The sequence below is a fragment of the Microcaecilia unicolor genome, chromosome 1 (genome assembly GCF_901765095.1).
Source record: "Microcaecilia unicolor chromosome 1, aMicUni1.1, whole genome shotgun sequence".
NCBI lineage: Eukaryota > Metazoa > Chordata > Amphibia > Gymnophiona > Siphonopidae > Microcaecilia > Microcaecilia unicolor.
Genome location: NC_044031.1, coordinates 252,049,253 through 252,076,453, shown reverse-complemented (window position 1 = coordinate 252,076,453; position 27,201 = coordinate 252,049,253). Strand labels below are relative to the sequence as shown.

Here is a 27,201-nt window from a genome sequence, read left to right as displayed (position 1 = left end):
CTTCACCCTTTTCCTCTAGGCAAAATAAATATCCTAAAAATAACAATTCTAATCCTGCAGCCCAGAATAGGCAGATTAAAGTAATCTAATGCTTGTCAGAAATGTATCACAGTCTTTGGAAAGACTATGGTTAATTTGTTGCAGATTTCAGCACTTAAAACCTAAGAGTCCTTCAAGAAATGCTAGAAATGCCTTCCGTTTCACAGCCCCCTCTTCCCTACAGACTTCTTTTTGCATTCTTTTTAAAGCTGTGAACACACACTGGTTGAGATTCAAAAGCATTTATGTGGTTGGCAGTGGTGCCAAGAGTATAAGTGCTTTTTAAAAATCCCAATTTGCACTGGTTCTACAAATAAATCTAGCCACTCTATATGCAGAACAACCAAATTCATCCAGCTGGAAAACAGGAGTGATTTGGCATAGAGCAAGCATGGGCAAAAAAGTTATACATTTTAGCAGTGAAGTTCAGCTCAGCCACCTGGAAGGTAAAATCTTAACAAGTCACCTATGTGTGAAGACCAAGCATAGGTCTCCAGGAAGAAGAAGCAGCAGCAGCAAATTGCATATTGAAGCTGCCGTCTCTTAGGCCTGCTTGGGAGCAGAAGTAAATGTTCATGCTTAAAATACATGTGTATTTTATAAGTAATAGGGCAATTCCATAAAGGGGGCCCAAAGTTAGCACCAAGGGCTAGATTCAATATATGGTGCTTGAAAATTCTACACTGAAAAAAAATACACAGGTGTATTATTATTATTATATTTTTATATACCGCCTTTCTATAAAGAATGCTTAAATTTAGGCATACTTTATAGAATAAGCCTAAATTTCTGTGTGGATTATAGAATACGCCGAGCACCCGTCTGAGCAACTAAATTTAGTCACGGGCAGTTGCAACAAGTAAAACTTGGTGTAAATCCCAATGCATAAATTAGGTGCAGACTGGGTGTATTCTATAAAACTAGTAAAAAAGGCCCGTTTCTGACACAAATGAAACGAGTGCTAGCAAGGTTTTCCTCGGCTCCCCTGCAGCCACCCATGTCCAGCGACCCTCCTCTCTCCCCTGCCCCCCCTCCAGCCACCCATGTCCAGCAACCCTCCTCTCTCCCCTGCCCCCCCTCCAGCCACCCATGCCCAGCGACCATCCTCTCTCCCCGCCCCCCCCTCCAGCCACCCATGTCCAGCGACCCTCCTCTGGACATGGATCAGCTGTGAGTCATGTTTTTTTTCCCCCTGGGTTCTGTAGTTGACATCATAATGGCTACGGTGATGTCAGCCTGATCTACGGAGCCTAGCAGACCAACTCGGAATGAGCCACGGTCCCAGGCAAGTCAGAACGTTGAAGGTGAGAATTATTATATAGCATGATGCATAGATTTCAGAAACATCCATTCCATGCCCCCTTTTCGACCACATGACTTTCAATTCACATGCATCACACTGCAGAATATGCTTAGACAGTTGTACACGTAAATTCTAATTGCCAATTAGTATCAATAATTCTTAAGTGGCAATTATCAGCATTAATTGGCTTGTTAACTAATTAAGTTGCACACGCAAATCCGTAATACAACCGGATTTGTGCAAGCAACTTAAGTCGCGCTATGTAGAATCCGGGGGCAATTGTGTGTACAAATTTATAGACTAGGCACACTTATGTACATGAATGATGCTACAAATGAACATTTAAGCACCTATTTGCTGGGTGCTAGTCTCTAAAATTGATGCACTAGTCACATGGTACGTAACAGCAAATGAGCTGTACCAGTGGGCGGAGCATAGACGTTCCACTTAGAAACAAGTGCATCTTATAGCATAGTATCAGATGATTGCATTGTAAGGTGCACCAGCTTATGTCTGTCATTGACCTGGCATAAGCTGTCATGCCTCAATTTTGGCACGCCAAAGCAGTTTTGTGCTAGCATTCGATAATGCAGTGATTCTCAACCAGTGTGTTGGACCAAGAGGTGTGTCACCAAATATGTGACAGACAGCAAACCTTTGCTTTTCTTAACAACACTCTGCCTTTGGGCTGCAGATAGCAGGGCAGGGAATCAGGTATTTGAAATCTACATAACTGGTCCTTTCTGCTTCACCATTACCCACAATGCTCACTCTGCCACCAGCCCCAAATGGAAATGTTGCAGGTCTGCTCCTCCCCATCCAGCAGTCACCACCTTTCTTTACATCATTTTCAGCAATGAATGAATGATATATAAAGGATTTTTTTGTTGTTGTTGTTCAGCCGTGAACTGTGGTGTTCAGAGTGTCACGGATGTGAACATCATCTGTCAGGTGTGCTACAATGGAATGAAGGTTGAGCACTACTGCTATAATGGGTTAGGTATGCCTTGACAACGCTGTAGAATTGGTACTAAGTGTGCCTCTCTGTCGTGCCTATATTTAGGTGCCAATTTACAGAATTGATGTGTATAAACTCTGACTTAGCTCAAACACCACCCCTAAGCACACCTACATGCTTTTATGTTTATTAGATTCTTGATATACCACCTTTCTGTGACATAAGCAAAGCGGTTTACATATTACATACAGGTTCAATAGGTTTTTTCCCTGTCCCTAGTAGGCTCTCACAAATGTATGTGCCTTCTCACCATACATATTTTTATGCAAGTAACCCCAGGGTAATTTGATAAAAGCTATTTATACATGTAAAAAAGCCTCTATGCACACAACACCTTTATAAAATGATCCCCTTAATATTTAACTTATTCATCAAAGTGTCAAAAACTAAATAGTAGGTGGTAGTCACAGCCGAGTGGTTAAATTGATGGACTAGAAATCAACTGGGGTCTCCCAGCACAGATTCAAATCCAGCTGACTATGGGTCTGCAAATTTGTCTCTTCATCACAAAGCACATATGGACAGACTTAAAGATCTCAATCCGGCCAATATTCAGAGCTATTTAACCAGCAAGGAATAGCTCCTGGCCAGTTAAATAGCACTTAGCTGCCTAAGTGCTAATATTCAGCATGAGATAAGATGGTTATCTCTGCTGAATTCTTTAGCGCATGAGGCCAGATTCTATATATGGCACTAAAAAAATCCATGCAGAACTAAGCGTATTCTATAAAATTTAGGCGCAGCAGTATATAGAATACGCTTAGTCGCTAACATAGTGCCTAAATCTATGTGCATTCATTTACACCAATAAAAACCTGGTGTAAATCTATGCACGTAGATTTAGATGCACTGACCCATATTCTGTAATTACATGCAGAAATTTTGGAATGCCCATGAAACACCCATAAATACAGCCATAAGCACGCTCCTTTTAAGCTACACGTTTATTTTGAACTGTGCGCTTTGCAATTTAGGTTCTTCTTTACAGAATACGCTTAGCGATTTCTGCACATAAATTGTAATTATTGCCAATTAGTGCTCGTTATTGCTTGTTAAGTGGCGTTAAAAATGCTGGTTACCTTGTCCCGCCAATTAAGTTACGTGCGTATTTCTACGTGTAAATCTAGGCGCCATATAGAGAGTCCGGGGGATAGCGACTAACCAGCTATATCATGTGATATAACCGGCTAGCCACAAATATTCAGCGCTTTTCTGGCTACGTTTAGCAGCCAAATCAGACCATCTAAATAGAAGTCCTATATTTGGTCACTATAAACTTAACCAGCCAGTGCTGAATATTAACTTGGCTGGAAGTTTAAACCAGCCAAAAATATCCCCAAACGGATATTCAATGCCAGTCACTGGAAATGGCCTGGCATGAATATCCGGGCTCAGCACCAGTTGTGGCACTTAGCCGGCTTGCCTCCCATGGCTGAATATTGGCCGTAATATGTATACTTTGGAAGAAAGGTGTGAGAGGGGAGATATGATAGAGACATTTAAATACTATATGGCATAAATGCACAGGAGGTGAGTCCCTTACAATTGAAAGGAAGCTCTGGAATGAGGGGGCATAGGATGAAGGTGAAAGGGATAGACTCAAAAGTAACCTGAGGAAATACTTCTTCATGGAAAGGGAAGTGAATTCGTGGAACAGCCTCCCTGTGGAAGTGGTGGGGCAAGATAATTTTTATGGAGGAGGAAGAATGCCCGTATTAGTCTGTCTAAGCACTATAGAAACCCAAGCAGGGTGGTGTGAGAAATGTGTAAATATATTGCTTTTTCACTTAACCTAATTGCAAAGATAGAATATATAGCTTATGCCCTGGTAGAAATGAACTCTTTAGGGGTAAGGGTATAACTGTATTTGTGTAGGCCCTTTCAGAGATCACCACATTATGGCTTTCTAAATTACTAACAAAGAAACTGTGTTAGTTTAAAGAGACGTGTGCAAATTGATAAGAATTGCTAAGAAAGGAGGAGAAAGAGGGGGGGAGAAAGAAACCCAAACTGCCAAGACAGAGATGTATGAACGTTTCAAGGACAGGCCTTAGAGCTGAAATAAAAATGTATCCAAGCATGAGGCCATGAAACTGTGAAGCTATTTCTAACAAAAGGGAACAGAAGAAAGGGGGGTTGGGGGAAGGTGAAGCATACCATGTATGAAACTACTAATGCGGAGTTCTCACATGAAGGTTTGAAGATAAGAAAATGTAAACCGAGCAGAAGAACTAACAATGAATAGAGGCTCTGTTTATGGAAAAATTTCAGAAGGGACTGTCATATGATAACCAGCACTGATGTAATAGGCGGTAAATGTGATCAATATCCAATGAGAAACTTAGGGTCAGACACCTAATGTAATCAGAAAGAAAGAATATATAAAAACTGTAAAAATTAAGGAAGGGTGTGCCTGCTTGCTTTCAGAGACACCCATTCTTGCAAGAGTGTATTTTTTTAACAACAAATTAATTAAGACTTGTTTCACCAATTTGATTTTGTAAGTTCTTTTTGTATAGGTTCTCAGGTTATCTGGGGGCTATTTATAACAGTGGCATATGGACACCTGATATTAGAGTGTACACTGTGGCTGCATTCATTTGATGGATACAAGAACCGTATAATCGTACAATGAAGTTTATGCCCCCTGATAAGGGGAAGACTCTAACAGACTATGATCCAATGACTGCACTTCAATAAGTTGGAAGCCCTGGGTGGGTGAGTGGGTATGTCTTTTCTTGGGTGTTCACTTCAGAACACATGGTCTTGGTGGTGTAAATTTTGGAAATTGTCACCTGTCTCCCCTTTTTTGGCATTAATAGGTAATCCTGCCTTTGAGCCAGAGTTGGGGGCTTCCAGGACTGGAATAAGTGAAAAAGGGTTGTGCACTTATATGATCTATAAATTGAACAGAGCATTTTCTCCCAAATAGGGGGATTCCTAATAGCCATCTATTTCACTATCTCCTGATTCACCATCCTCTTACTTCATTGCAAAGTATTTGGTGTGGTTTTTTATTTATTTTTTTTTTTGGGGGGGGGGGTTCTGGGATAAAATATGAAAAAGGCACATGTGCTGAGAGCTTGTGCATGTCTAATAGTCCCACTGGATAACAGACAACTGGCAGGGTATATTTGTTGGCTTTGTTTACTTTCTTGAATATTTTCAACTTCTCCTTATGATGTTTACCTGTGGATTCTAATTGTTATTTGCCCTTTTGCTCTGTGTGACAAATAAACAATTTTTAAAAAGGCTGTTCTACATGCTTGTTTCTAACATGATCCCCTCAATTTATATTTGAAGAGGTGTGTTAGCAGTAGTGCATGAAGGGGAATGATAGGACACCCGTCAACACAGACTGATGGTAAAGGAGGATTCTGCTGCAGTGGTTGTGGCCAGAGGTTAAGGAGAGGGTGCCAAACTCTGAAGCTGCCTATGTCAGCCAGAAACCTTGCAACCAGCCCTAAAATAGTTTAAGAGAATGTCTTTCTCGCATCTTGGTCCTTGTATTTGACCTCCTCTGATTTCATAACCTTGGTCGGTGCCAAACAGAAATCTTTTTTTCTGGTGTGGAGAATTGGTAATTCATTCTTTCTAGGTCTGAATTTACTGAGTTTCCTTATTTTGCAGTAGAACAGTGCAGCAAGTGTTTGAGAGGTAGGTTACCTTAAAGGTTTCTAGATTCCAAGAAAACCTTCTACTCTATATCTAACATTTACTATTCATGGTGTCTAGAATGAGAGCATGGGTTTATATCATAAAGCTTGTTGTTACTCTGTTCTGCCAGGGACATACCATCATCTCCTGAATGTGGAATATTTCAAATCCAGTGTCAGAAAGGTGGTTGGGGAAGAAAAGTTGAACAACCGATCCTGGTAGGGTGCTCGGTCCAGTGTTATAAACCTGTAATTAGGAAAAAAAGAAAAATATTCGTAGATTTAGAATTAATTACAATGCAGTTAGCCAGCCATACAAAATATGCAACAAAAACGTCTCTAATTACCCTGAGTTAGAGAAAACATAAGTATTTTGAGCTTGTAAGTTTCATTTCTTGATTTTTGCTTTATATTTGCTTACTTTTTTAATCCTGCATTCTCAAAATGTGGGTTTGTGAGTTTTCCAATATACTTTTTTTTTCTTACTCTTTTTTTCTTTAATCTTGTTTGGCAAATTGTATAACCCTCTTTTCTTATAATGCATGTTGGCAAAGTAATACACCTAATAAAAAGAAATGAAATGAATGTGTGTCATTTAGATGTTAAGTAAAACCCTAATTGGGAAACAGAAAGGAGACGTGCAAAGGACACCATGATGGGCATTTTCAAAAAAACATGCTGCTCAAACGTTCCATCCCCCTCCCAAGTCCATCTCACAGCCATAATCAAATGGGAAAAACATCTAGATTTCCTGTTCGATTATGGTTGAGATGGACATTTTTGCACTGAAAACGTCCAAAATGAATAGCCATTTTCTTTTGAACGGCAAAAAAAAACAGGGACATGAACATCTGTCTGGCATCATTTTCAAAAATATGGCCACAAACATGTTTCTGCAGAACAGATGAGTAGCCTACTGTAGTGGACTGTATATCAAGGGGTACAGGTTCAAACCCCACTATAACTCTTTTACTTATAAATGTGATCCCTCCAAGACCTAAAAAATACCTACTGTACCTGAATGTTGGCCACTTCAAAAGCCTTCAGGCTTCCAGATGTCTTATATATTTAGGCACAGTAGGCATTTTTCTGTTTCTGGAAGGTTAAAAAAAAAATTTAAGTGGGACTTGGTTCTCAGACCATTGTACTAACCACTAGGCTACTCCTCTGGCCTGCTTACTACTTTGTTCAGAATGGCTATAATACCTGCAGCTGACACAGAGCCTGGTTTTCCTTTTCAGTTTCACTTTTAGGAGAGAGGGAGGGGGACAGCAACCACCTCCAGTGGTCAGCTTCTCAATTTAGGGCAACTTAGACCTGACTTTCTAGTCATGGATGTTTCTTCCCATTCAAAAATCCCTGATGGACGTCCTACTTTTGAGCCCGCCCTAGTCCCACCCAAAACACACCCACAACATGCCCCCTTGCTATCTGGATGAACTGCAGTCTGTGTTCTTTAAATGCCGGCCACCATGGCTGAAAAAAAATCCAGATAATCAGCCTCAGTATCCAGATATTGGCTAGTGTTGCCTAGATAGGGAGATCAGTGCCAGAGCTATCCAGACAGCAGCAATATGAAGCCCTCTACCTATAATAGTAAAAGGGGCCCTTTTACTAAGCTGCAGTAAAATTTGCAGTTACCACGGTTACACAGACCTTTACCATGCAGCAGCTGCAAATTCAACGCAGAAACCATTGGGCAAGTTCCCAACAGTTGCTGCATGAAATCTACTGATACCATACAGTAGTATTTAAAGGCAGGCTCAGTAAATGGTGCCTAAAGCAGGCACTAGGGTCCTAAGTGCAAATTCTATAACAGCAGTTCTGCGTGGAACTGCCATTATAGAATACTAGCTTAAGTCTACATTCCTTTGTCTACCTACTAGCATTTAGATGTGTAAATGTGCATACTCTATAACTGCCCTTAAATACTGGGTACATTCCTGACCCGCCCATGACCCTCCCATGGCCACACCTTCTTAGGATATAAGCACTATAAATCAGTTACGCACATAACCCTTAAATGCAAATTAGTGCTTGTTAGGGCCAATTAGTTTATGTGTGCAATGGACCCTATTCTATAATTGCACATCCAATTCCGCACCTATCTTTGAGCGCTATTTATAGAATCAGGTTACTAGCTCCCGCTTATGCTCAGTTCAAGGGTGCCGGTTGAACTGAGCATGCACAGAGGGTGCTGGCATCTGCGGCTGGAAATGCGCCCCTGATTACCCTTGGATTGAGACAGCACAGGGGGCTCTGGAGAGGACTCATCAGCTGGTGAGGCTTGGGGATCCCTTCCAGCCCGATCTCCAATCATCTAACCAGGTGTGCACAAACTCGCCCCCTCCTGACACAGACATATGGGACTCTCTTAACCCAATAACAGAGGAAGGCCTTGACAAAATCCTAAGAGACCTTCGACCAACTAAATGCTCCCTCTACCCCTGCCCATCAAAGATAGTGCAGCAGGCAAGCAGGGCCCTCATAGAAGGCACCACAAAAATCATGAACTCCTCTCTTTCTAATGGGCAGCTACCAACAGCATTAAAAAGGGCAGTGGTGCGTCCTTTGCTAAAAAAGGAAAAACCTTGACCACGACAAATTTGAAAGTTACCGGCCAGTATCTAACATCCCATTTTTCGGAGAACTATAGAACAAACAGTCTGTGATCAACTCAATGATTGGCTAGAAGAGAGAAACTGGCTAGATCCATGTCAATCTGGATTCAGACCCAGTTATGGAACAGAAACAGTCCTTGTATCCCTACTAGGATACAAGGACTGTCATGGATGATCTTCACAGAAACTGAGACAGTGTTAGTACTGCTAGATTTCTCAGCAGCTTTTGACACTGTAGATCACATTTATGTTTATTCAAACTTGATATACCGTCAAAGCAGCATACAGTAATACAATATAACACATAAAATACAATAATAAAATAAAATTCAATAAAAGAACGCCATTAGTAGATAGGAAAGAATAACTACAAACGTACAACAGAAAATGAAGATTACGGTAGCAGATAAAAATATCTATATATATACAGCAGATGCGTGTGTTTGTTTGTTTGTCCGTGTCCGAACTCCTCCAGCCCCCAAAGAGCTATGGCCACCAAACCAAGCATGCAGACTCTACCCACCATTGCCGAGGTTATTATGTAGTTTGAAGTGATTGAGTTCACGGGGGCACTCAGGGGAGGGGGAGCAATAACTTCATCCATTAAATGAATAGGCTGCAGGTCGAAAAGTTCTTTCTTGCTGTAGCTAAGCAACAACTTGCTCGACTGCTTGGGATAGGGTGAGGGCTCAGAGACTAATGGAGAGAAACACAGACAGCAACTGTGCAGTTGTCCCTCACTCATTCTCTAATACCCTCTTTCCTAACAATTTCAGTACAATGGAAGTTCAGACACCGGTGGGAACAGGGTAGGGAGAAAGTACTGGGTCAGACTGGTGTGTGTGTGTATGAATTTACTACCCCGCCAGGGGAACACTCCTCGAAAAGGGCGAGAAACTGAATTTCAATATGCCCTTGAAAAGGCGGCTGTGTTTTGACAGGAAAACGGTGAAAGCCAAACAGTAGACACTTGCTAGATTGAAAGAAACAACTAATCAAGAAAATCAACCTAAACAAATTGATCAGAAAAGTTAGTGCTATGTAGGGATCCAGTCTCCACATTTTCTAATTTAAGGGAGTATTAAACTCAATGTCAATGTCACCCTTTTTCAAACACCCTTCACACTCAGCCATTCTCAAACACCCCCACTCACACTCACCAATTCTAATACAGCACTCAGCAAAACACCCCACTCACACTCACCCGTACTCAGACATTCCCTCAGCAAAACAACCCCAATCACACACTCCAGAATAATACACCCCCACTCATACTCACCCCTCAGTACCACACCCCAACTGACATTCACCTGTTCTCACACAACACAGAGTAGCACACCTCCACACACACTCACCCCTCAGCATACTTATACAGTGTTATTACATACAAATATTGCTTTTCTCAGTTACAAAGTACTAACCTATCACTAAGCAACACCAGCGGGGACAGCTAGTTAATATACATATACAAAAGTAATACAAAAAATAATGAAAACAGACTCACCAACCCGCTACAGAAGACCTCTTACAGCATTAGGACCCAAAAGCCAATTGGAAAAAATGGGTTTTTAATTTAGGGATAGTTCATTATGAATATCATGGTAGCATGTCTGGCAGAAAAAGGTATCAGTGGTACAGTACTTGCCTGGTTCAGATCCTATCTATCAGACAGACAACAGTCTGTACTGTTCAGCGGCACCTCATTGCCACCATAGGCACTGACCTGTGGGGTACCACAAGGATCGAAACTGTCACTTAACCAAGCTGATTCAGTTGATGGACACTCAGTTCTACATCTATAAGTATGATGTGCAGCTACTCATACCCACTGAACCTGACTTATTTATGTATTCTATTTATTTATTTATTTGGATTTACTGGGACTTACCCATAGCCCTGAATAAACTACCTGTCTAACATCAACTCATTTGCCTGAATCCAAGTGAAACTGAGCTTCTTTGGGTCCCTAACATAATTAGGCTCATATGGTCATACCTGACATCAGAATCTCTTGGAAAATATAAACTCCCCCTTAAATCACAAGTAGGGAACCTTGGAATACAGCTAGATTCAACAATTACTCTGATCCCTGAAATCTAAGTATCCTACAAGAGCAGCTTCTATCTCTTGCGACAACTATGCTGCTTGTCTCGTTACATTAAGAAGGTAAGTCTTATCTCAGTTGTGCATGCCAAGATAACATCAAGTTTGGATTACTGTAATGCACGCTACACTAGTCTGACTACAAAGGGTCTGGACCAGCTCCAATTGGAATGTAGGAGGATCCAGCATTCTTAGCAGACTGGCACCACAGACATCCCAACAGAGCAGTGGGGCACCCTAGGGGGCACTGCAGTGAACTACATTTAAAAGGTCCGAGGTACACATCTCATCATTACCCCCTTATATTGTATGGGGAGCCATCCAAAACCCACCAGAAACCTACTGTACCCAACTGTACTGTACTAGAATAGCCCTTATGGCTGCAGGTGTCTATATGTGGGTACAGTATGTTTTTTAATGCGTTTTGGAGGGTTCACACTTTCCACCATAAGTGTAACAGTTAGAGTGGGATATGAGCCTGGATCCCCTTCTCAACAGTGTACTGCACCAACCACTAGGCTACTCCAGGGACCTGCTTGCTGCTCTAATAGGACTGGCCATAACATCTGAAGCTGTCATAGAGGCTGGAATGTACTGTTTCTTTCACACCTTTGGTGGGTGAGAGAGGGAGGTCAGTGATCACTGGGGGAGTAAGGAGGGTCATGCCTTAATCCATCCAGTGTTCATCTGGTCATTTATGGCACATTTGTATGACTTAGTCATTACTGAAACATGTCCAGACCAAAATGTCCAACTTATAGCCCTGGATGTTTTTGCTTTGTTCAATTATGGCAGAAAAATGTCCAAGTTGTGGGACTGTCCAAATCCCGCCCCTGACACGCCCCTTTGTGATTTATAGAATACGCCCCTATACAGACATGCATAGAAAAATATCTTAAAAATGTGTTTCAAAAATATTGATTTGGATGTATTTGCAAGAAAAATGTCCATCTGCTGCTTTGTGCCATTTTTTGGACATCTTTCTGTTTTGAAAATGAACCCTATAGTAACCTATGTAACTTTGTAAATCTATGTACTTTGAAAATGTGCCTCTAAGAGTTAAAAGCAGCCTCAAAATGGTGGACTTTTAGACTGGATTTCAAAAGGGCCACAAACGAAGCATGATGTACACCTGAGCAAGTCTATTCAAAGCGTATGGCACAGCTAGATGGAAGGAACAGTTTTTTGGTTAGAGAGGCCAAACAAACCAACTCCCAAGCCTGCGCCCAAGCTCTCCAGTTGCTGATGATGTATTGGGAAAAATATTGGTCAGTCCATGACCCCAGTGGCCCACCCCATTCTGCTGTCCATGAGTGCAAAGTTTAACCAGTCCCTTCACTTCTGCTGCAGAGTCCAGGCAACCAAAGAAAATGTACAGTATGAATACTTTTACAGTTGATAGAACAGTATAATATTTATACAATAAAACACTGCCCATTGCTCTGCGGGTTACATGATAGATAGCTCCAGTAATCTAAGCAGCCTGTCTCCCATAGATCACGCGCTGCTTGTTGCATTTAACATCCATGAGGTGGGTCATAGCTATAAAACGGAAAGTAACAAACAGAAATGAGTGATAGTCCCTCTCCTCCTGGCTTTTCATTTCAAACAATTTCATTTCCATTACACAGCGACTTACACATGCATTTTTTGTGCAGCCAGATTTAAATGGAAAAAATGTTTTCTGTAAATCTCCTCTATTTATAGCGAAAGGAAAGGTAACTGGGGTAGATGTGCACAATGCCAATTAATTACAGGAGCCCTCTGCCACAAGCAAAAGGGAGGAGACTGCTCCTGCAGAGCTGTATAAATAGAGAATGCAAAATTTATTTCCTAGTTCATGCTTATGCAGACTGCTTCTTCGACTATTCACTAAAACTATCAGAGTGCTGCTGATGTAAGGAATTCCATTTGAAGATTAAAAACTGGACTCATTTATCTAATTTACTTTTAAAAACAATTTATGCACATAGAACAGAGGTTTGTGTGCTGAAATGGCTTGTTGTAAGTTGCCCAGAGTCTATAGGAGCAAAAATATTTACATAGGGCAGTGGTTCTCAAACCTGGTCCTGGTGGCACCTCAGCCAGTCAGGTGTTCAGGATATTCACAATGAATATGCATGAGAGAGATCTGAATGCAGGGGAGGCAGTGAATGCAAATCTTTCTCTTCAATATTCATTGTGGGTATCCTGACAACCTGACTGGTTAAGATGCATCCAGGACCAAGTTTAGGAACCACTGACATAGGTGGTAATTCTATAAGAATTCATCTAGTTTCAGGGGGCAAGAAGGCATTTAAATGGTTCCATTCTAGTCATGTATGTGCCTTACATGAGTAAATGACCTCTTACAGAATAATGAAAAACTGAAAAGTATGAGTAACCAGATTACCAACAAAGATTGCAATAGCCATGTTTGAACCCAGGGTCTTTGGAGCAAGAGTGAGTGGGCATCACGCCTAATCCTGTTAGACTGCAGTGACTCCCAGTATGGCCAGGGATGGGGGGGGGGGGGGGTGAGGGGTATTAATGCCATGGGGGTGAGGGCATCAATGGGAGTTCTTGATGATGGGGAAGGGTCAGATGTTGAGGGAGGGGATCTTGTTGCCAGGGTGGGGATCGGTGGTGCTAAGGTAATAGGGGGGGGAAATGGTGGGGAGAGAAGACAGATGTGTCTAAGGGACCTGCAATTTCAAAAGGCTGCTCTCATGCACATATGGGAAGGGTTGAATAAATGCCTGTATTTGGCAGCCTTATCCAAAGCAGTAATACTGCAAGGTTATGATGACAACATTCTCCCACTGTACTCCACTGATCCATATAACCCAGTCCTGGGACCACTTCATAACTGCCTAACACAGATATCTAATTGGTTAACTGACCATAAGTTAGTTTTAAGTAAAGAAAAAACTATGGCATGTTGGTTCCCTGGCGGTCTTACTATACCCACCACCCATTTGAATCTTATTTGGCACCTAATTCTCCCCTGTTGAATCCATCCATTATTTAGGCATTATACTTGACTCTGGTCTCACTTTTTCAACTCAAATCTCTAGTCTACGCAAGTCCAGTTTTTTTACTCTCCAGCAGTTACGTTCGATCCGCAGATTTTTTGATACAGATACATTCCATTCTCTTGTATTGTCATTATTAATAACAAAGCTTGATTATTGCAATATTGTTTACCTGGGATGCTTTCCATACAAAATGCAGCTATTAAACGTATTTGTCATGCACGAAAGTTTGATCACGTTGTAAGCAGGTGCCTCTAAGTGCAGCCAAGGATAGAACAATCTCCTCCAGCCACAGGCTCCTGGTACAGTCAAGAACTAAATGTCCACCCGCAACTTCAATCTTAAAGACTTTATTCCATGCAGGTTTCTAGTAGACCTGATACACAGTTCCAACAGCAGCATTCACCTTCAATCTTAAGCACAAGTAAGCCACCTGCAAGTGTGTGGCAAATAGTCCCCTTTAAGCAGTAGGCTATCAGCACATACCAGGATTCAATACAGGCTCACAGTCAGCTCCAGTTTGGGCTCTTTATCAAGTGCACAATAAACAGTAGTTCAATTCCAAATAGAAGCAGTTCTTTCAATTCATCATCACAGTTAAATCACAAAGCAGCAGTTTCTACCTTCTACTCTCTTTACCTTCAGGAGAGTTCAATACTTTAGGGACTCCTCATACCCAAGGGATTTCACCCTGTATCAGCTTCACTGGTAAATTCAATACTTTAGGGACCTCCCTTACCCAAAGATTTTCAGCCTGCAAATACTTCTGGTACTTCCTCACCCAAGGGATTTCAGCCTGCCTCAGTATTTTAGAGCAACTGCTTCTCTCCTCCTCTGGGACTCCTTCCCACCCACCTAATCAATCCCTGACTTCTGCTCTCACAACCAATCATTCTCCTTCCATTAGCTTCCCCCACACCCATACCAGCTGAGTAAAGCATTAGACTAATGATGAGTTCCTGCACACAGGGTTTCCTAACTCTCTTTCCCCCTAGTGGCCGCCCATCTACATGTCCTGCCAGCTTACACCCATGTCTTCCCCAACTAGGAGTCCAGTCCGGGTTCCTCATCTCACCCCCTGGCTCCTTGCCTGCAATGCCTTCTGGGACTTGTATTTCAACCTGACACTGCCTTAAGCCAACTATCCTGGATGTGACTTTATCACAACTTCTCTCCTCTGCTCCAAACATTTCATTGGCTCCCGACAGAACGACAAATTGCATTCAAACTACTCACACTTGTTTTCAAGGCACATAGAACCGGCTATCCACACTATCTTTCCATTTTCACAATACCATATTCACCACCAAGTCTTCTCCGCTCCTTAAATGATCAATGACTGGTGCTTCCCCATTCAAAACATGCACAACTTGACAGCACTCATCACCGTGCATTTTTCTTTGTGGCCCCTGGCCAAAGGAATTGGCTTCCATTAAGCCTTAGGACCGAACTATCTTTCAAGAGCTTTAAGAAACTTTTCAAGGCATAGCTGTTTGACCAGACTTTTCAACAGTAAGTAGAAGAGACTTCTGGGCTATCATCAGCACTGGCAAGTTTTTCCTTCCTCGTTCCCTCACCCCTCCCTGTTTTATCTCCTTCCCTATACCATATAACAACCTGCTGCTTAATATTGTTAAGTGCCTGCTACTGTCTGAGTGATACTACCTTTCCTGTCAATAAATTGCATTTTTTTTCCTGAAGTGTTTTATTTTGTATATTTTAGTTTTTGTACACCGCCCAGATCTGCTGGTCAGCTTGGGAGGTATAGGAAGTGTGAATAAACTATAAACTATTGCACTTTTGGAATCAGGATCTTCAGAGCAAGAGCATGAGGCTTTTGCTCCTGCTAGATACCAGAGACCCCCGATAAGGCTGTTTGTAAGAGAGATAGGGTTTTCCAGGGAGGCCTCAAGGGGGTGTTATTGCCAGGGGCAGAAGGGCCTTGGGGAGGTGGTGTTGCCTCTGGGTGGGAAACTGGATGCTGAGGGAGGGGATCAAATATCAGGAGGGGGGTCTTGATGTTGAGGGGAGGCTAATTATTGTCATTGGGGTGGGAGGATCAGATTGTGGTGCTGACCTCAGCCTTTACACCATCTCTTCCTAGTAGGCATGTATGCATGTCTAGGGGCGACATCTATATTTGTTCCCAGTGATGTGCATTCCTCCTATAAAATGGGGAATACACTTTGCTGTTCTTGGCTGGCCTTTACCACTCCCTCTCCATGCCTCAACACGCCCCCTTGTCTATTGGTCTTGGTATGGATCCTATGAACAAATGGTAGCTTTGCAAAAATGGCTTTTCCTTGTGTCTGTACTATTAGTGAGCTGAAATAATCTGAACTAACTTAATCACGATTTGTTGCGTTTACACATGATACCAAGTTAGTAAGGTGGAGAAAAAGACCTCAGTAGTCACCGCGTGGCAGCAGAACAAATAATGTACTCAATGCCCGCATCTATATGACTCCATTCTTATCACTGGTCAAAAAACTCCACTTCAAATGAATGTAAATAAGTTGTAACTAGTTTACAGTATTGCATAGAATTTAAATGATCTAAATAATGTCACTTAGCTTTAAATCTGCCCAACGGGGCTCTCCGTTTCATTCTGTAGTTGAGCTTCCTCAGAAGGCCAAGTAACTAATGGCAAGTCACAATGCCTTATGAAATGGTGTCCATTTTCTCTATGACACCGGCAGTGTCTGTCCTTGTATCTGTCCATCTACACATGTCAAGGTTGCTATGTAAACATGGGGATACTTCTGAAATAAGGGCATCTGTGTTTTATATTTTTGTTGTAATTCTTACTTGTGATCTGTACTTTATTTATAATTCTAAACTGAAATGGGTATATACCATCTGCAGTATAAAAGAAGGTAAAGGTGCTCATTTTCAAAGCACATAGACTTACAAAACTACATATGTAACGTGTAGCATTGTAAGTCAATGTGCTTTGAAAATGAGCCTCTAAATACATACATTTATTTCCAGCCCGTGGAAGAAAAAGGATTTACCACCTCTTTGTACCTTTTTTTTTTTTAAATCTTTCTTTTATTCAGTTTTAAAACCCTAACTAGTTATCATGGGGTGAATTGAAGCACACAGATGTTTAGGAGTTTGACTGTCTTCTTGTCAGATGGTATCACAAGGCTGGGCAAAGAGGTGTTTCTTTAATATGACCCCTCCTTTATAAGAGCATATTACTGTATTTTCACACATATAGGGCCTGATTTTAAATTTGTTGCCAAAAAAATCGGTGTGGATGAAAAACGCGCCTACGTATATTCTATAAACTGCACCTAAAGTTAGGCACAGTTTATAGAATACATGTAGCGCTGTCTACACAACTCAAATTTAGGCACAGCCATTTACTCCAATGAAAAACTTTAGGCATGGAATGGGTTACTCTATAACAATGTGCATAAATTTTGGGAATGCCCACAATCCACCCATGCTCCTCCCATGCCACACCCACTTTTGAGATCCACATGGTAGAATTTACGTGGACTACTTGATAGAATAAGCTTTGTGAGTAGTGCACGTAAATTGTAATTAGTGACAATTACTGCTGATAATTGATTGCTAACATCCAATTATCGGCACTGATTGGCTTCTTAACCAATTGAGCTAAGCGCACAAATCAGAATACACCCAGATTTGTGCACACAACTCTAGTTGCATTATGTAGAATTTGCAGGATAATGCACGCGTTATACGTGTTTTTACAAACTGCTTGCACCCCCTGAGAGCTATCTGCTGGATTCTATATAGCGCACCTACAGATCCGCGTGGAAATCCAGGCATATTTTATAACAACACACATCACTTAATTGGCTTAACAAGCTAATCAGGGTTGATAACAGCACTGAACAAGCAATAATGAGCACTAATTGGCAATACAACTTGCTAAGCGTATTCTGTAGTGAACTATGCCAAAATTCTAATTCACGCAGCTCAAAAGGGGTGTGGCTATGGACAATTCTTGGGTGTTCCAAAATTTACACGCGTAGTTATAGAATATGGTTCAGGGATTTATGCTATGTTTTTATAGTTTTAGGCGCTAGGAAATCAAATAAGCGAATTCTATATACCGTGCCTAAATCTAGGCACCGCTTATAGAATATGCTTAGGCGGAAGTGTTTACTACGTGAATTTTTGTTAGGTGCCATATACAGTGGGGGAAATAAGTATTTGATCCCTTGCTGATTTTGTAAGTGTGCCCACTGACAAAGACATGAGCAGCCCATAATTGAAGGGTAGGTTATTGGTAACAGTGAGAGATAGCACATCACAAATTAAATCCGGAAAATCACATTGTGGAAAGTATATGAATTTATTTGCATTCTGCAGAGGGAAATAAGTATTTGATCCCCCACCAACCAGTAAGAGATCTGGCCCCTACAGACCAGGTAGATGCTCCAAATCAACTCGTTACCTGCATGACAGACAGCTGTCGGCAATGGTCACCTGTATGAAAGACACCTGTCCACAGACTCAGTGAATCAGTCAGACTCTAACCTCTACAAAATGGCCAAGAGCAAGGAGCTGTCTAAGGATGTCAGGGACAAGATCATACACCTGCACAAGGCTGGAATGGGCTACAAAACCATCAGTAAGACGCTGGGCGAGAAGGAGACAACTGTTGGTGCCATAGTAAGAAAATGGAAGAAGTACAAAATGACTGTCAATCGACAAAGATCTGGGGCTCCACGCAAAATCTCACCTCGTGGGGTATCCTTGATCATGAGGAAGGTTAGAAATCAGCCTACAACTACAAGGGGGGAACTTGTCAATGATCTCAAGGCAGCTGGGACCACTGTCACCACGAAAACCATTGGTAACACATTACGACATAACGGATTGCAATCCTGCAGTGCCCGCAAGGTCCCCCTGCTCCGGAAGGCACATGTGACGGCCCGTCTGAAGTTTGCCAGTGAACACCTGGATGATGCCGAGAGTGATTGGGAGAAGGTGCTGTGGTCAGATGAGACAAAAATTGAGCTCTTTGGCATGAACTCAACTCGCCGTGTTTGGAGGAAGAGAAATGCTGCCTATGACCCAAAGAACACCGTCCCCACTGTCAAGCATGGAGGTGGAAATGTTATGTTTTGGGGGTGTTTCTCTGCTAAGGGCACAGGACTACTTCACCGCATCAATGGGAGAATGGATGGGGCCATGTACCGTACAATTCTGAGTGACAACCTCCTTCCCTCCGCCAGGGCCTTAAAAATGGGTCGTGGCTGGGTCTTCCAGCACGACAATGACCCAAAACATACAGCCAAGGCAACAAAGGAGTGGCTCAGGAAGAAGCACATTAGGGTCATGGAGTGGCCTAGCCAGTCACCAGACCTTAATCCCATTGAAAACTTATGGAGGGAGCTGAAGCTGCGAGTTGCCAAGCGACAGCCCAGAACTCTTAATGATTTAGAGATGATCTGCAAAGAGGAGTGGACCAAAATTCCTCCTGACATGTGTGCAAACCTCATCATCAACTACAGAAGACGTCTGACCGCTGTGCTTGCCAACAAGGGTTTTGCCACCAAGTATTAGGTCTTGTTTGCCAGAGGGATCAAATACTTATTTCCCTCTGCAGAATGCAAATAAATTCATATACTTTCCACAATGTGATTTTCCGGATTTAATTTGTGATGTGCTATCTCTCACTGTTACCAATAACCTACCCTTCAATTATGGGCTGCTCATGTCTTTGTCAGTGGGCAAACTTACAAAATCAGCAAGGGATCAAATACTTATTTCCCCCACTGTATACAATCTGGTCCTAAATGCGTGGGTGCACTATACTGGTGTATTTTTACTAAGATGCACTAGTTGCAAAATTAGCACATTTGTTTTTAAGGCTTTTTCTTTTTAGTTTTTTTTTCAGGTTTCATGCACTAACAAGAATCTAAAAAGAAAATCCCTTACAATCAAATATTTTAGTTTTGAAATTAGTGCATCTTTAGAAAAAAAAACTGGTATAGGCGTGGGTACGTTATCCCTCAAATTCTATATAATGCGACCTAAGTTGTGCATGCAAATCTGAGCATATACTGATTTATGCGCACAACTCAACTGATTAACAAGCCAATCAGCGCTGATAATTGGCCACTTAACAAGCAATTATCGGCACTAATTGGCACTAATTCAAATTTACGTGCACAATTTGTTAAGTGTATTCTATAAGGTGGTAAATTCTAATACGTGGATCTCAAAAGTGGGCGTTTCGAAAAAAATGTTACAGATTATGCCTGATCCATGTGTAACTTAGACGTGGGCATTTACACTAGTTTTTAGTTGGTGTAAATGGCTGAACCTAAATTTAGTCGCAGCACCGGACACTTAAGCATATTCTATAAACCGCGCCTAACTTTAAGTGAGGTTTACAGAATTGAGCTATGTGCATGGTTTTTTGGTGCTGATTTTTTAGGCACAATTTATAGAATTTACCATCATCCCCCAGATTCTATATAGCGTGCCTTGAGATTGTTATACAATCTGCACTGATTTCGGCGCCAATGTATGTAATTTAGCAAGCTTAACAAGCTAATGAGCGCTGATAACAGCACTTAACAAGCAATAATGAGCACTAATAAAAATTTAGGTGCATAACTCGCTAAGCGTATTCTGTAATGATGTGTGCCAAACTTCTAATGCGTGGAGGCAAAAAGGGGCGTGGTTATGGCAGGGAAATGGGAGTTTCGTGGGGGTTCCGTAATTTACATGCCTAGTTATAGAATATGGCCCCAGGCGCCTAAATCTACATGCTGGGATTTACACCACATTTTCACTGGTGTAAATGGATGCGCATAGATTTAGGTGCTGAAATATCAAATAAGCATATTCTATAATTGGCGCCTAAATCTAGGCACCGATTATAGAATATGCTTAGTCGGCACTGATTTCAACACCATATATAGAATCTCCCTCTATATGAATAAAAATACAGTACTTTATATCAAATTTCTTTTTATTAGTATACAGACAAACTCCCATACAAATTGTTATTAAAAAATGGACTGATTTATAGTCAGTGCAACCTGATGTGTAAACCATGCATTTGTACAGGGCGACAGCTTAGGAGGGTTGACATCACACATCTGAATGAGCCAGTGGAGCAGAAGCTGTAAATGAGGTCGGTGCAGCATGAAGAAGTACTGGCAGTGCACGCTGACCTATCATCCACACCCACTGCTTAGGAAGTGGTCTCTACATTTTTATAAATACATTTACAAACCAATCGAGTAAGCTAAAGGGGAGGAGTGAAGACAGCATAGCAGAGAGAGGAGAGAAAGGATGGGGAATGGGGAAAGAAGAACAGGCAGGAAGAGGAGAACATAAAGATGAGACAAGGAGGAACAAAAGAAATCAGAGGAGAAGAAGGAAGCAAAGCAAGAAGGACCCCCCCCCCCCCCCCCCCCCCCCCCCCAATATTAAGCTATTCCATTGCGAGGATACCAGAGAGAGAGAGAGAGAGAGAGAAAAAAAATTAAAACAGCAACAAGACTAGGGGATGAGAAAAAAAGGCACCCTGAGCTCGAAAATCAAGCCAAAAAACATAAAAATTTGGAATGTTTTATTGTCTGAGAGAGAATATTAATAACTCATCGGTGTAAAATGTTTTGGGACTCAGTTCAAAGTTTGACTTGGACAGAGAATTTACATACTGGAAACAGCTAGATGATGTTGGCTGATCTGGCTTCTTCTGATGCATAATAACTGTATTTGTCTCATGGCCAGGACATACCCCTAGCACTGAGGCTTTTAAGCTGGATTTTAAATATTCTGTTGCAACAATAAAGAATGTGCTTCTAGATATATTTTGAAAGTAGATTAGTTCAATTTTCTATGTGGACTGTTCACTAGACTGCCCCCCCCCCCCAAAAAAAAAAAGAACTGCTTGCTTAGTATTGGCAAGGGGGAGGGGGAAAAGTATCCCAGATTCACCCACCAGAAATCTGATAGCCTTACTCCAATCCTGCCTTCTGAGTCCCTGTAAGTGGTGTTCGGACACTCATTAAAGTTACTGTTGAAAAAAAGCAAAGCTCAGAACTTGCTTGGTTAACTATGCAGCTCAAGAAGCTCCAAAAGGAACAGGCCTGCATGCTTTACAGCACAGACTTTTTCAGTGGTCTTTGTGAAATTGTGAAATGAACTATTTTGTCAGTTACTTTTAGAGTCAGAGTATATATATCTTTTAGAAAGAAACTGAAAGCTCATTTATTTTGGATTGCGTTTGGATGATTGTTAGAACTTTATTTTATTATATGGGCTGATGGTTTAGATGGTTGATCTGGAGTAATGCACATTGCATTTTATTGATTTTGGAAACTGTGATGGGCATTTTATATCATTTGCACTACAAAAGAATGGTTATAAATAAGCATTTTCAGCTGGACATCTGCTCTCCTATTAAAAAAAAACTGTGGTCTATTTAGATTTTACAGTTTAGCTGTTTTTCCTTGCTATTCTACTTCTTTTCTTGATTGGTTACTTGTCAAATTAGTAGGCAGATTTACTAAGCAGTGCTAAAAAGTGGCCTGTGCTATCCCCAACGCAGGTCTTTCACGCTCGCTAAGGCACTTTTAGCGTTGCTGGTAATTGATTTTTCTATTTTTGCAATAATGGCCATGCATTAATTTTCCCTTTAGCGCATGGCCATTAGTGCATGAGCACTTACTGACACCTATTTTGGTGGTGGTAAGAGCTCACACACAGATCCTGTGCTAATCAGCTCATGACAATGCCCACACACTAACCAATTAGCATAGCCACGCTCACTCTCCACCCCCAGTACTAAAAGATAACATAGCGCTCGCACAAGCATGCATTAGAGCTTAGTGCAGCACAGTAAAAGGACCCCATAGTTATTTGAGCATTATTATACTGATGTCAAAAAAATGAAAGTGTAGCCCATGAAGGGTCCATTGCACTGGAGGCAGGAGGAGCATAGCAATCATTGGCACAGGGCAGCAAAACAGGTAACACCGGTCCTGCTAATGCACCATTTTCATGATGTTGAGCAATTTTTTCCTTCTGGAGCAACACAGTCGCAAGAAAGGATATGATGTGGCAGAAAAAAATAACATGCTTATGAGAGGATCTCTAAAATCTGGAAGCACAAACCACCACAGGTGCAGAGATCAGTAATATTTCAATTGAGAGGGAAAGAAGGGATGGCCGTTCCCAATTTGAAGCAAACCAAAGGGCAGGAATGACCAAGGTGATGAATCAAGAAGTTATTTAATCAGTCTTTTTATTCTATACTCTTGAAGTCAGCACAATCAAAAAAAATGGACACTCACTGGAGCGTGGACTCTAAATGTTCCATGTTTCGGCACATGCCTTCATCAGGAGTCCTTAACAAATGAAAATACATATAAAATGAATGAATAAATCATTAGATAAATAAATAGCTAAATATGTGTAGCCAGTGAATGTTTATCCATTTTTTTTTGATTGTGATATGGGCTGGTTTATCCGGTTTTAAAATAAGGGTGACCCCCGCCAAATGACATGAATAGGGAAATTCATCTCCCTCCTCCAAGCTGTTAAACATGTTTGTTAGTAGTTTCACCAATAACTTCTTGAAACATTTGCAAAATTTTAATGGTATAGCCATCTAAGCCAGGGACCTTGCTATAAGCAAATGATTTAATAGCCCATAAAGAAGAATGTTCTCTGTGGCCTGCTCCTGCAGAACTAGTGCATGCATTACAGTCTCTTGGTAAAGCAATTCTTAACATTTCACCAGCCAGTCTGCTTCAGGCTGGATCCAACATGCAAAGCTACAAGGTCCAAATTAAACTTGGCCTACCTGGCTATTGTGACTCTGGTTCACAGGTAAGCAGTGAAGGTGTATGCAATAGCCTTCCCTCTTTCCCTCTGAGCCTGCCTTTTATAGTTCCTGGTTTCAGCTCCACCCCTCCCATTTTAAATCCTCCCTGGGGAAGGCTAAGGGTTTTAAAGTGGCTCACAGTACCTGAGGGATCCTTCTTAAGGGAGAGGGGCAGTGTTCTGTATACCCTTTCACAGTCCCATACAAGTGTCTAATTAAATTTCAAGATTCTAGTTTTGCCCTTTATGATCCTGAATATTTGGAAAAGTTTTTCATTGATACAAAGATATGATCAGGGTAGTAAGAATGGGCTTTTATTCAGGTCCCAGCTTTCTCAGGCATAAAGGTAAAGGGTTCACAGGTCCCTTTTTGATTTTTGTATTGTTTGCTTGATTTTCCTCTTACTCCCCAGTAAGATGGACTTGATATATAAACACTAACACTCAAGGAAGTTACATGGAAATACTTTAAAAACAAATAGGAGGAAATACTTTTTTCACGCAATGAATAGTTAAGCTCTGGAACTCTTTGCCAGAGGATGCGGTAACAGCAGTTAGCATATATGGGTTTAAAAAAGGTCTGGACAAGTTCCTGGAGGAAAAGTCCATAGTCTGCTATACAGACAGACATGGGGAAGCAACTGCTTGCCCTGGGATTTGTAGCATGGAATGTTGTCACAACTTGGGTTTCTGCCAGGTATTTGTGCCCTGCTTGGCCACTGTTGGAAACAGGATACTGGACTAGATAGACCATTGGTCTGACCCAATATGGCTACTCTTATGTTTTTATGATAATGCTGTATTATGCTTTGGTGACATTTCTCACTTCTGTTCTTTAGCTTATCCATAATTTCTTTCTATTTCAAAATATGTCAATAATAAAAAAAGAATAAAATCTCATTTTGCAGTGAGTGAAGATTTTGAGACAAATTAATTTTAAGTAACACGGAATAAACATCCAGGCATGTATTCTGTAGAACTCAAGAAGCTATATAGATCAGACCGAGGTGGGATTAAAACAAAAAGCAGTGTTCAAGAAAGAGAAGATTTGAGGGAGAGTACCTATTCAGAGGCCTGTTTGGGTTTGAGAAACATTGTGGGAGAGTCTGGATTTGTGAATTCTATGGAATGTCATGCCAAGCCAGAGGACAGAATTCTTGGAGATGGGGGGGGGGGGGGGGGGGAGAGAAAACATGCTGTGAAGTGTCTTGTAGGTCAAAAGGGTGAGTTTCTGGCTGTGAGACTGGATTAAAGAAGAAAAAGATTCCTGGCATCTGGAGCAGGAAAATCTCTGGTTGGACGCTAGAAGGTCTCATTCCCAGAAAAGACAAAATCTCAATGCTTCTGAAAGTTTTTTTTTTCTTCTTTTCATTCTGTATTATATTGAACTTTCGATGTAAACCACATTGTGTATTCTGTTTAATCAGCATGTATAAGAATGATGAATATATGAATAAATAAAACCTGGACTGGATCTGCCCTCATTTGGGTAAGTGAAGGAGAGAGATTGAACTGACCTACAGTAAAACACCTCCGTAGGGCCTTGAAGGCCCCTAAAGGTAAGATGTATGGTCCTATATAGGGGCAAGTGGTAAACAAATCCTGGGACAGGGAGGTAGGCTACTCTCTTTTCATCAGTGAAAACATACACAGCGCAGCAGCTGCAGACGCTAGTCCTAATAAACACATGAGCCTCTTCCCTTTTCCAGTGGGTTCTATGAACGCAGAAAAACTCAAAGAACCAATTAAGAGAGTCATATGACACTACAAAATATGGTTGGATCAAAATGTTCATCCTTTAGATCCTTCCAGACACTCTCCCCCCTCCTCTCAAGTCCACTTCATAAAAAGTGAATTCTAGCATTTGAATGAACAGAAGGCTGGCTTGTAAGACTGAGAAAACATAGGAATCTAATGCAAAATTCTATACAAATAAAGGGCCGTGTTTACTAAGGTACGCTAGTGTTTTTAGCACATGTTAAAAATTAGCGTGTGCTAACTATGTAGATGCCTATATTATATTATGGGCATCTACACGCTTAGCACGCGCTAAAAACACTAACACACCACTAACACATCTTAGTAAACAGGGCCCAAAGTGCTCACATGAATTGCTTTCTAATTCTTTGGCATTTTAAAATCATGTCTTGGAATGTGGATATGGGAGATGGGGGATGGGGGACAGGGGAGAAGAAACAGAAGGTTTCATATCCTATTCTTCCACAACAAAACTTCATACTTCAGAAGAAACAAATCTTTATGTTCCAAGGTATACACAGTATAGCTGATCTTTACACTTGAATTCCTGCCTACTGTGACTGTGGAAAAGTTACTGTAAATCCTTAATAATGAGTACAGTATTGCGAGATACTTTTATTTTTTTAATCAGAAACCCAAGAAATTAAGTTTGAACACTCCATCTTGAATACTAAAGCCTGTCACCCCCAGACCTGGATCCTGCAGAAGGAACTTAATTGCTCTTTTATCTACAGGGACATGTGTTAGCTATTAAGACTGAGGTGGTATCCTGCCTAGGAGCAGTGCCCATAAAGAAAAAACCTTGGCTCTAATACACTACAATCAACCCTTTGTTTTATGACTCAGAAATCAGAAGGCAATGTTAAAAAAATTAATAAAATAAATTCAACAAGGCAGATGCGCAACTATACTGACAAGACAAACTAAAAACTGCCAAGCATAAACTTTCAGAATGCAGCTTTGTTTGGCTACTGTGCTTGTGGTGACCACAGGAAGAACCCTTTGCATGCAAGATCTCATGTTACAGAAAGAACTGCTCTCCATGGCTCCTTCTATAGATTAAAGGAAGCTTTCAACATGCTTCAAGTAGCTGTAGGAAATTTTGTCTGATTGCTAAATGTTGGTATCTTAGCACTGTTAATGCTATACAAGTTCCTCTTCCTCCTCCTTCCATCCAATCCATGGGGGTGACAGCTCCTTAAGGGAGTCTTTTACTAAAGCTTAACTCCACTTATCTGCAGCAGGGTCCATAGGAATAACATGGGCCCTGCTGCAGCTAACTGGAGCTAAGTTTTAGTAAAAGACCCCATAAGGGCTTGTTGATATGGTGCCAAATTACAATCCTAGAAGACCACAGAGCAATTTGGTTTTTCAAATCTCCCTGATAAATACAATTGAAATAAAATTGCACACAATGGAGACAGTGCCAATATTCAGAACTGGTGCCAATATCTAATTGGACAACTGCTTTTTATGCGGTCCTATCTGTCCAGTTACCTATGTGGCCACCAGTGGCGTAGGAAGGGGGGGGGGCGGTCCGCCCCGGGTGCATGCCGCTGGGGGGTGTCGGCTCCACGTTGGTGCACTGCCCTCTCTGCCCCGGAACAGGTTACTTCCTGTTCCAGGACAGAGAGAGCAGTGAACCAGCGCGGAGCCGACACACCCCAGCAACGTGCAGTCGGGGCGGATTGGCCCTCCCGCCCGTCCATCGCCGCAGGTATGCTCTCCGGGGGGAGGGGGTATGCGCGGGGGGGGGGGGGGGGGGTTAGTGCCACTGAACATCAGCAGATTGCCCCACACACATCATTTACCAGGCAGGAGACTCTCCTGACCCGTTAAATTGCTTTGAATATCA

At 41.6% G+C, this 27,201-nt stretch overlaps 1 protein-coding gene across 1 annotated transcript in view; it reads right to left on the bottom strand.

The window, feature by feature from the left end:
* ITGA9 (integrin subunit alpha 9) overlaps positions 1-27,201 on the bottom strand; it is a 686,274-nt gene that overhangs the window by 112,764 nt on the left and 546,309 nt on the right. Inside the window, exon 23 of the mRNA XM_030205631.1 lies at positions 6,156-6,263. Within this exon, the coding sequence (XP_030061491.1) occupies positions 6,156-6,263 (108 nt within the window). The remainder of the gene's footprint in view (positions 1-6,155; positions 6,264-27,201) is intronic.